Source organism: Pecten maximus, chromosome 19 (assembly GCF_902652985.1).
Source record: "Pecten maximus chromosome 19, xPecMax1.1, whole genome shotgun sequence".
Lineage (NCBI taxonomy): Eukaryota > Metazoa > Mollusca > Bivalvia > Pectinida > Pectinidae > Pecten > Pecten maximus.
In genome coordinates this window covers 24404982-24416432 of record NC_047033.1, presented here as the reverse complement: position 1 = coordinate 24416432, position 11451 = coordinate 24404982, and the positions used below count along the sequence as shown (strand labels likewise).

Genomic DNA, 11451 nt, shown 5'->3' with positions numbered 1-11451 from the left:
TATTTAGGATAATAAGAAATCATCCAATGATACAAAAAAAAAAACAATTCGTATTGGAGCTGTTAAAATTTTGTACTTAAAAAAAAAATTGTTATTTTATAGCTTTTTCATGATAATCAAGTAATGTTTATGGCTATTATATTAAAAACGAAATATTGGCTATAAAGCATTAATGATGACAAAAGAATCGTTTTGAAAAACAATGTTAACAATTTTCAAGGCATTGCCTGATTAACGTCCGCCCCATTGTCCAGCAACATTGTAACAATGTCCGTATGGCCCCAATGTGTCGCTCTTCCCAATGCATCGTCCTGAAACAATATTCACAAGACAGTACGGTACGTGCACTTATAATTTATTTTATTTTATTTTTTATTTTTGAAGACATTTTTAATACATAAATAGATAATAACCTCACACACACACACACATCAGGTGCACTTATAATATACCTATTCTTCATCCCTCCAAAATTGCCAGTACACATTGTGATCAGTAGGTTTTAGTCCAGATAAAAAGCACATATCACTATTTATTCTGTTTGCTTTTCATTTTTAGACTACTGAAATCTGACAATTTTCTTATATTTTTCGGCATAGCCGTTTAATTTTCTTTTGGCCCCGAATATGACGCGACAGGTGGCGTTACTGGTCAATATGCAGTATGTGATTGGTCAATGTAGCGGTAAATGCAAATGCAGATATGCAGTTAAAAACGAAACAATTAAAGATAAAATTGATTGCAAGCTGAATAAGTAGGTTATCTTTTTAAATGACACATTAATAAAATCATATTCCTGATTCAAATGCAATCTTATTATTTCCAAAAATAATTCAAACTGATATAATTTTGTTATTCGTGCTAAAACGCACTAGTTCGTTAATTTATTTCACCATGGCATCAGTTTTACTTTATAATCACCAGCATTAAAACTATGCCGTTTATCTTTTTTAAAGATATTTCTTGTTTATATTGATTTCTTTTTCGGCATAGCCGTCTAATTTTCTTTTGGCCCCGGATATGACGCGACAGGTGGCGTTCTGGTCAAGATGAAGTATGTGATTGGTCAATGTAGCGGTCAATGCAAAATGCAGATATACAGTTAAAAACGAAACAAAGTTAAAGGGACCTCACGGTAAACCAATATCTATTTTGTATTTTTCGGCATAGCCGTCTAATTTGGTTTTGGCCCCGGATATGACGCGACAGGTGGCGTTCTGGTCAAGATGAAGTATGTGATTGGTCAATGTAGCGGTCAATGCAAAATGCTGAATATGCAAATGTTGCGACATATACGGAAACAAAAATGGCTTCCAATGTGAATCGACTGCGGTTGAAAACTATAACAGCTTCCGCAATGAAGAGAATAATAGGAAAATGGGTCAAACACAATCCTAGAATTAAACTTGGGAAGCAGTACAATAGATTGTAACAGTTCAAACATGAAAACAGCAGTAATACGGACGCCGCTCGTATTCTGCTTGATTGTTTGATAGTAGGTCATGATAATCTCGGTAATATTTACACAAATACAGTCTGTACCAGTACATCGCTACTGTCACTATACTATATGAACAGTGTTTACACTTATTTACACATAAATATGTGTGCCGTAATATTTACAGAACGTGTTATTTAACATTTAAACCACTGTGTATAATATCGTTATCCAACTAACCCAGATGGAATATAGATATGTGCTGCCACGATTTCAAAACAGTCACGTAATAATCTAAAAATAATTTCCGCGCTAAATTTAGAGGGGGATTCCCAACTAAATCGAGTGGTCAAGCTGGACATAGGGATTGACTATGAACATTGGAACAGCACAGAAACATAACTGGAAAGGAACAAAACGCGTACATTCAGTGAAAATTGCAACGTTTTTACCGTGATGTCCCTTTTAAATTAAATGCAAGCTGAATAAGTGGATGCATCTATTCAAATGACACATTTGTAGTCTTATTATCACCAAAAATGATTCAAACTGATATAATTTTGTTATCCGTGCTGAAACTGCGCATTTATTAATTACATCGTAGTTCGTTAATTTATTTCACCAGTAGTTTTACATTATAACCACCAGCATTAAAACTATGCCGTTTATCTTTTTTAAAGATATTTCTTGTTTATCATATTATTGGGTATATCTTTTAAAAAAAATAACCTTCTGAACAATGACCATTCGAATTTGATGATGTATATACATAAAAACATCAATTATTAAAAGGTTATCACTCTGAATATGCAAATGTTGTGACATATACGGAAACAAAAATGGCTTCCAATGTGAATCGACTGCGGTTGAAAACTATAACAGCTTCCGCAATGAAGAGAATAATAGGAAAATGGGTCAAACACAATCCTAGAATTAAACTTGGGAAGCAGTACAATAGATTGTAACAGTTCAAACATGAAAACAGCAGTAATACGGACGCCGCTCGTATTCTGCTTGATTGTTTGATAGTAGGTCATGATAATCTCGGTAATATTTACACAAATACAGTCTGTACCAGTACATCGCTACTGTCACTATACTATATGAACAGTGTTTACACTTATTTACACATAAATAATATTTACAGAACGTGTTATTTAACATTTAAACCACTGTGTATAATATCGTTATCCAACTAACCCAGATGGAATATAGATATCGCCTTGTAAACTATCGTGTGTTTGGGTTGACACGATTTCAAAACAGTCACGTAATGATCTAAAAAATAATTTCCGCGCTAAATTTAGAGGGGGATTCCCAACTAAATCGAGTGGTCAAGCTGGACATAGGGATTGACTGTGAACATTGGAACAGAACAGACACATAACTGGAAAGGAACAAAACGCGTACATTCAGTGAAAATTGCAACGTTTTTACCGTGATGTCCCTTTTAAATTGAATGCAAGCTGAATAAGTGGATGCATCTATTCAAATGACACATTTGCAGTCTTATTATCACCAAAAATGATTCAAACTGATATAATTTTGTTATCCGTGCTGAAACTGCGCATTTATTAATTACATCGTAGTTCGTTAATTTATTTCACCAGTAGTTTTACATTATAACCACCAGCATTAAAACTATGCCGTTTATCTTTTTTAAAGATATTTCTTGTTAGTATTAAAAAGGGCTGATTGCTGAAAACCACAACAACTACCGAAAAAATTAACGTTATGAAAACCAATCTCCAATAAAAACTTGCATTAAAAAGAAGTTAAATACCATGTTGACACTCGCCCCTTTCTCCAACAGTAGAGATACAATGTCCTTATGGCCATTACGTGCGGCAGAAGACAATGGAGAACCCTGAAACAGAAATTAAGTGTGGTTGATATATCTCCTAGGACGCAATTAAACCTTTTGTATGCGACTTTGTGGAAGATAATTTTGATAATTATTGTGTTTTTTCTTCACTGCTACATAAATTGTAATGCTTTGCTAGTAAAGCCGAAGAGTAAATCTGTCCTGCCTTCCACGAGGAGATCGTTTGTTTAAAAAAATATTCCTACCGAAGTATGCATATTGAAGTCGACATAAGCAAAGACAACTATTACTAATGATTTTAATGGCTCCTTAAAAATATAGATTTAACATATTAGTATAATTAACATTTAAGTATAGAATGATGAACAGAGAATAATAATATTTCGAAAAAAAAGGAACTTGTGAAAAAACATAATGGAGACAAAAGCTATTGTTATGAATCAGTAAATCAATAAATAGTTGCATCAAAAAGAAAACTTACAACATTAACATCCGCCCCGTTCTCCAACAGCAGAATTACAATGTCTTTGTAACCATATTTTGCTGCACATGGCAATGCTTTAATCTGAAACCAAAAGGCAAACTCAACATGTATTAACTCGTTGACCCCTGAAGTGTCATAATGAACTTTTCCAACATTTGAATTGGAAGAATTCAAATGTGTCTTTAGGGTGAATGAGTTAAAGATATATATATCACAAAATCAAAGGACTGTATCCACGATTTTCCTGTTGGTTCATACAATGTAGTTACCCTTTATCACAGACTTAGGTATTCGTATATTAAAGGGAAATATATTTTCCCTGCTTTTCATCATCGGGACGGGAACAAGTTTGTCGGACGACGACACCACAAATTTTGCAGGTTTATGGCGAGACAATTGAGAATTCAAGCAAAATACTAAATAACAAGTCTGATCTAACAGACGTCATATTGAAAAAGGGACAAAATCGGACCTATATGCAATCTTTCAAATGTTGATTGCCGCGCGAATTAACTATTATTACTGGTTAAAAACGTAACTTACAATTATGTTTGTGCATACATAAATGTATTACATATTTCTGATGCTTTGGCGAGGTTGGAGACCTTGTATACATATACCACTGCCGCCACAGTAAAATCGCGTCAGTATGTAAAAATGACCCTTATTCGTAATAATAATGCGACACTAGGTAGTGAATTGGTTAGTGAAAAATATTATCAGAGAACGCGAGACAAGTATTGATGATTGAAATGTTCAAATGATACCTATCAAGAACTCTGTACGTAGCAATAAGACTGTCAATCTAATTAAAATCTAGATGGTCATTCTCACTACGTTATATGAACATCTAACAACATCCCATAAGGGGTCACGTCTGGGTGACCTTTTGGATTAGCCAATCAAATGACTACTTCCAGAATCTTGGAAGTGAATATTATTTGTCCGAATTAGCATGACTAGAGTGCATAGTTAGCATAAATTGTTTCAAGTCATTTCGTCCCTAAAAGCATACAGCCTCATGTTTATACATGGTGTGCCGAAATGGTTAGCTTCAGGTTCATTTTGTGACGAAATAGTTCGATAACATCGACAAATTGACGATTCGCCCTGAAAGTGAAATGCAAGGTCATCAGAACGTGACCCCATATGGGATGTTGTTAGATGTTCATGTAACGTATACTAGTGAGAATGACGATCTAGATTTTAATTAGATTGTAAGGCTGTTTTAGGACAGAATTGTTCAACTGCCAACTTTGAGTAAAAAGATGCAGAATTCTGAAGAAATAATGAACTCGACAGTTTTTGTTGATTTTTTTTCAGTTTTTTCTTACTATTTTCATAGTTATTGAAAGTGTCTAATAGTAGTATTTTGATAATTTGACCTTCGTGCTTTATTTGTGTGACATTATTCCGAACCACTAATTCCACTTCAAGGTAAAAACACAATCAATGTTTACGTTTTTATTGAGACATATCCGGCCAAACAAATACTTCTATTGCGTGCTATATATACTTATGAGCATAACGGCGTGGCTAAATTGTGCAATATAATGTGATCCACATAAACTAATTGTCTTCGCCTTTTAACAAACATCTTAACAAATAGCATGTCAACACCAATGTCTATGTTATAATACATAATGACAATTGATCAGGTGTCTTCTCTTCCATTACACCGGTGATTAATAGGCTTGTAAAAACATAATCTTGATTATTAGTTAGGTGACTGGTTTAAGTTTGTCATGTTTTCTTATAATTGATTAACACATGATTTGGTTTGTTTTTGTTTAACGTCCTATTAACAGCCAGGGTCATTTAAGGATGTGCCAAGTTTTGGAGGTGGAGGAAAGCCAGAGTACCCGGAGAAAAACCACCGGCCTACAGTCAGTACCTGGCAACTGCCCCACGTAGGTTTCGAATTCGCAACCCAGAGGTGGAGGGCTAGTGTTAAAGTGTCGGTACACCTTAACCACTCGGCCACCGCGGCCCTAGATTAGCACATGGCAGAATACTTTAATCAGTTGACCTTATGTTCGACTCTGATCAACTCAGTTTCATTATCAAATAATAATAAACCACTGAAGAAAAAGGTAAAATTGTCCACTTGGGTAGTTATTTCTATGATGATAGCGATAACACTGGACGACAGATGAACGCCTAAGCTACAGACTGAGAGAACGACACACCTCATGAATTCTTTAGGTCAATGTTGATTCAGCTCCACTCCAAATGATAATTAATCGCAATTTGCGAAAATGGAAAACGGGATGAAACTTGTTTCCTTCTGACATCGTGCTTACCTCGTTTGGGTCTGCACCTTTTGATAAAAGGTCTCGCGCCGCGTCAATGTCATCATTCTCGGCAGCTCTCAGCAGCTCGCGGTTGAGCTGAACAACAAAATAAAATTACATCATTACTGGTAAGACAATACAATATTTGTACCTGTTTTATATAGGTGCACATAAAGAAGGTATTAATTTAAAACAACAATACGAATACCTATGTAAGGAGATCAAATAAAATCTCATATATTTGTAATCTTTACAAAATGAAATCGTGAACCATTAGTAAAAATCATTATAGATAAAGATCGAGTTCTCATACATTTCGTACAGAAAGCATATCTACCTTATTGCCTAAATGTAACATATTCCACATCAACGAAGGAATCGTATGATAAGTATTGATATATACGAAGACTGTAATTTGTAAATGGTCTCATGACTCGGGTGAAATGACATATGGGATGGCAATGACGTCACTGACTCATAATGTTACTCTGGGTACTTTGATCACAACGAGCGTCAGACAGCGGCCGGCGACTTTTTCATTAATGTAGCAAAGAATATACGATCTATATGATGAACAAAGTGTTGATTCCATTCCCGGCAGCAGAAGTTTTTTTATTTCCTTTTAAAAGGGTATTCCTTCATTTGCACATCAGAATCATGTACAAATTCTAATGATGAAATCTATGTCCGAACGATGATTATACGAGTGTTGTGCCTAAATATAATGAAATCAACGCCGAAACGTACAGGGAAAAAGGCGTATCGTATACAAATACTGTATGACTTTGCAGTAATTATAGTGATACTTCAGGTCGAATTAAGAAGTTTCTTGAGTTAATACTCGAAAAACTTAAGTTTATCTTGAGAGGGAAATTGCCTTATGAATGTAAAGATTATAACTTTCACTACTTGGGAAAAGCTCCTGTAAATTGTTTAAATGGCCTCCAAGTAATGCATCTTATAGCATAGGTAAATATAGAACGAATATTCATACCCTGCCTACATTGCTCTCCGGCATCTGTCAGAAATTGTCCGTCCGTCGTCCAGAGCTACGTTATCGCAGCTAAGGTAAATCCAACTTCAGACAGAGCCACAGCTGTACCTAATGATGTTTTGATATTGTAAACATTTTGTTACCAAATGAGTCACTGTGTGCCAGATCATGACATTGTTAGTTTAGAATTAAAGCGATGAATTTTAGCTTAATGACACTTCTTTCCTACTCCTATACGTATATGAGGTCTGAATGACAGTCTGTCAAAAGTTTCCTGTCGTGTAAACTTCTAATATTATTAGAGTACTTCTTTCCGTGTTTCATTTTCATATTGAATCGCAAACAGTAAGTGTCCTCTCATGTCAGGCAATGCAGTCTTATGTGACGATATATAATTGATATAATGCTATCAGATTGTTTAGATATCAGCTTGTAACACCACATGAAAACCGTACCACTTTAGAATATACGTGATTTTCGGCGAAAACATTATGTACGACGGCCCACATACGCCTGGACAATATACACATAAGCAATTGATGTTTATCCGAGGTTTCCAGAAAAATGTGGTCAAAAAACTGCATATGCATTTCATCGTCAGATTTTGCTTTGCTTTTTGTTTATTTCGACAACGCAGTGTTGGCCCGTAACCGCCTTGGCACATTTCGGCAGTCGGGAGTTATCAAATGGTATGTAAATTACCTGAGCAAAGCTCGAAATGTGCCAAGGCGGTTACGGGCCAACACTGCGTTGTCGAAATAAACAAAAAGCAAAGCAAAATCTGACGATGAAATGTGTCAGACACTTGGCAAAAAACAACTGCATATGCAGTTTTTTGACCACATTTTTCTGGAAACCTCGGACAAACATCAATTGCTTATGTGTATATTGTCCAGGCGTATATGGGCCGTCGTAATTATGACTCCTAAGCCGGAAGTTTGTACTCAAGAGCCCCATTCGATTTGCACTCTTCTCGGAAGATCGCATTCCGTTATATATGTAAATCGAGTAAACCGGAAGAAATTAACCTAAAACCAACAAGTTTTAAAGTTTTCTCAAACACTATGACCCAAACCACAGGTGCCTGGCTCGTTGTATAAAATAATAACATGTAAGAGTACACATGGCTATGATATTTAGATGTTTGAGCATGATATCCCTAGCTGAGGATGTAAAGCATACATTACATGTGTTAACACCGGCGATGTCTTAAAACCATGATTAAAATGAAAGAAAGCCAAAATAAAACAAAATTCTTATTTTCTAACAAGCCACTCACATTGTCATTTGTCATAATCCGTGGTTCCTGATGAAAACTTCTTTGGGTTTTTCAGTCACAAAACTTCGTTAGATTTGCTGTTGTCTTGGAACCTACACAGAGACAATAACATGTTAATTGAACAGTCGAAAAACAGCCAGTAAAATACCAGGAAGAAGTAGGAAAAGTGGGGTTTCTGGGTCACTTTCCTCCTCAATATAACCTATGGTAACCCAGTACCAGTAACACCCTATCCAAGTCGTACAGTGACGTAATGGTTTTACCGTAGTTTATCTATCTTTAGATTGCGGCTTATAAAGTTTACAACACAATTGTATTGAAAAGCGGATATTACATATTTTAATATGATGGCATTGATAATGAATAACAAGAAAGTTTTATCTTTGTACAACATTTTAATAATAATGTAGGTCGGAGAGCCATTCAACATGAAAATGAACGTGACTTAGATAAATATTGATCCTTCACAGGCTTACGGACCTTCTTCGTTTTTCGTAAGACTGGCTGTTTTTCTTATCTTGTATTTGCTGGTGACGTATTTTGCCGGCCAAGGGAAACTGTAAGCATTTGCAGGGTTGAAATAAATACCTCTTAAATACGCCTCCCGCGAAGGCATCTTTCCTTGTCGAGTGATAACCGTTGAAATGAAGCATTGGATAAGTCATCCTAATTATATCAACTTTGTTCCTCTTCAGATACGTCATCCGATTATATATCTTTCATTTTAAACTGGATCAATCTTTTTGACTTAAGCACATCTTCGTCGACAGATTCTTGTTTTCGTTTACGAGAATCATTTCTGGACACTAGGTTTTCAAGTGTCTCTATATGTCATGTATGCCTTGTTACACAATACCACAATCGTCACAGGCTGACATATCTTCTTGCAGTAATTGATGTTCGTCTAGTGCTTGTACATTTTGTAGCTGCTGCTGGAAATACGTCCGCTCGGTTGGAGTGTCAGCCTCATAATGATCCTAAGTCTTGACTTCCTGTCTTTTTATAGGCTGTACCTCAAGACGTTAATTATATAAGTCAGCCTGTGTTCAGATTTGATGAGATTTGTATATACTTCCTCATATTGCGCTAAGAATCCCTAAACCTCCACAGATGAAACAATTCTGTGACGTAGCTTAACTCAACTCAACACCAATCGCCCAATTCGTATTCGGACAATGTACTATATTGTGATTTATATATACATATTCCACTATATTTGTATTGTAAGCAACATGGAAGACATTATTTGTTTACCGCCCTGTGAACAGCCAGTGTTATTTTGAGGTGGGGTCTCCTTGTAGTAGTTGGTGACTTTCTCACTGAACAACAAACTGGAGGCCCGCTTCTCAGCTTTCCGAGAAACACAGACCGACATGGGTTGGGAGCGTTTTACCACACATCTCGGACCATATAAGGCTATGTGGCCGTCCCTCTAACCGACTGAGCTATAGTATAATGGAATTAATTGAACACCCGCTCCTAAATAAAACCACACTAATCTTTTTTTTTTAATTTTTTTTTTATTTTCCCACTCTTCTCATTCCCATTCCAATCCTTACTTCTCATTCCAAACGTTATTTGTAACGAGACTTTCTTTTCCATGATAGGCGAACGGCGTTATAAGTACTGTAAACGTGGTTATTTTCGCGGGGGGTTAATTTCGCGATGTCGATATATAAACTATACGCGTTGGGGTAATTTTCGCGATCGACCCACATTCGTTTGTAGTTCGAGATAGCGCAGATTGATAATAAAACAAAACACGTGAGGGAAATTTTCGCGATCAAAAGGACTCCGTGTAATTAGCGTAAATTTCCACGTTTACAGTACATAGATAGTCGTGAAGCGAACGGGTCGCTTTTAAACAAATGACCGAGTCCCGTAAAAAATGAATTTCTGATCGACAACAACTTTTCCATGGAAACAACCTTTGCCGCTTTTTTATGCGGACTTAATTTTGTTTCAATATTGAAGAGCTTATAAGAACAGGAAATCTTGCAAAGTCCTTCAATTTTGTGGCGTATTTAGGCCACGGCCTGAAAATGGAATGTCCACAAGTTATTGGGTCAGCTCTCACATCAAGTATCAAGTTTAAGGACACCGAATAAGGTCACAAGTTCAAGTTCACAAATTCAAGTAGCACAACTCTGGGTATTCTTTCTTCTTTTATATTTTTTTTCATATCATTCAGAATTTTCAAAAACATACTATATATGAATCACAAACGTAAATTCAAGACCACAATCGGGAAAACATATACAATGTAAGATATCTTTTAAAATGTATAATATTGGTAGGTCAATCGATGCAACATAAAAAACTACCATAGTGTCAGTATACCACAAGATAACGAAACATTAGCGTTAAGTATCTACACTGCAGAGTGTGTAACCCGAGAGGTTACTAAAACACGCTATCTTTGGCTGTGTAGGGGCACCTGCATTCTGTGAGATAACCAATCTGTAATGCAGTCTCCAACGCGCTCCACTTCTACACAGTATCAAAGAAGCGTCTATTCACAGTAACACAAATAAAAAAACTTTACTCGCTAATGAATTTACTTGATGTACTCACATAGCTCTTCAAATCTACTTCAGCATCATATCTTTTGATCCAATCAAAAACTTGTTACCTATATGTAACACAGAAGCTGAAATCGTTGCCGAAAGGCAGAAAGCGCAAAGTTTGTCACAAAATTACGACTCGTAGGCATAGCTGTACCTTTCTTTGACTACGTCCAGAAAGGTGAACATTTTGTACCTTCCAGTCGGACCACGAGCTGCTAATTACACACTTCTAGACACCCAGCAAATTCCTTCGCATACCAAACGGACACGCGTGCAAGGACCAGTAAGATTTCAGACATGGTGTCATATAATCGGTAAAACAATCAACATGTGAACTGGTCAAGAGATTCATCAAATGAAACATATTTGTAATCACTGTAACCAATCATATTTTCATATCAAATATTTTCCCATTATCTTGTTTTATCAATAATTATCTTAACGAATCCGTCACGATACATTTCCCTTACCTTCTTTGTAAAGCATTTCTCCACCAAAGGAAGTTGCACAGTCAACACGCATGTACAATTTAACGAATTTCCCGAATTAGAGGAGAGACAACTCTTATAA

The 11451-nt window shown here is 36.0% G+C and overlaps 1 protein-coding gene across 1 annotated transcript; it reads right to left on the bottom strand.

The window, feature by feature from the left end:
• Window positions 1–142: 142 nt before the first annotated feature.
• On the bottom strand, window positions 143–9446 carry LOC117317726 (ankyrin repeat and SOCS box protein 14-like). Its single transcript, XM_033872627.1, has 6 exons — window positions 8903–9446; window positions 8315–8406; window positions 6051–6137; window positions 3745–3828; window positions 3222–3305; window positions 143–311 (listed from the first exon to the last, which is right to left on the bottom strand). The coding sequence occupies exons 2-6, from the start codon at window positions 8327–8329 to the stop codon at window positions 216–218; spliced, it is 366 nt and encodes a 121-aa protein (XP_033728518.1). The 5' UTR covers window positions 8330–8406; window positions 8903–9446; the 3' UTR covers window positions 143–215.
• Between the last annotated feature and the right edge of the window lie 2005 nt (window positions 9447–11451).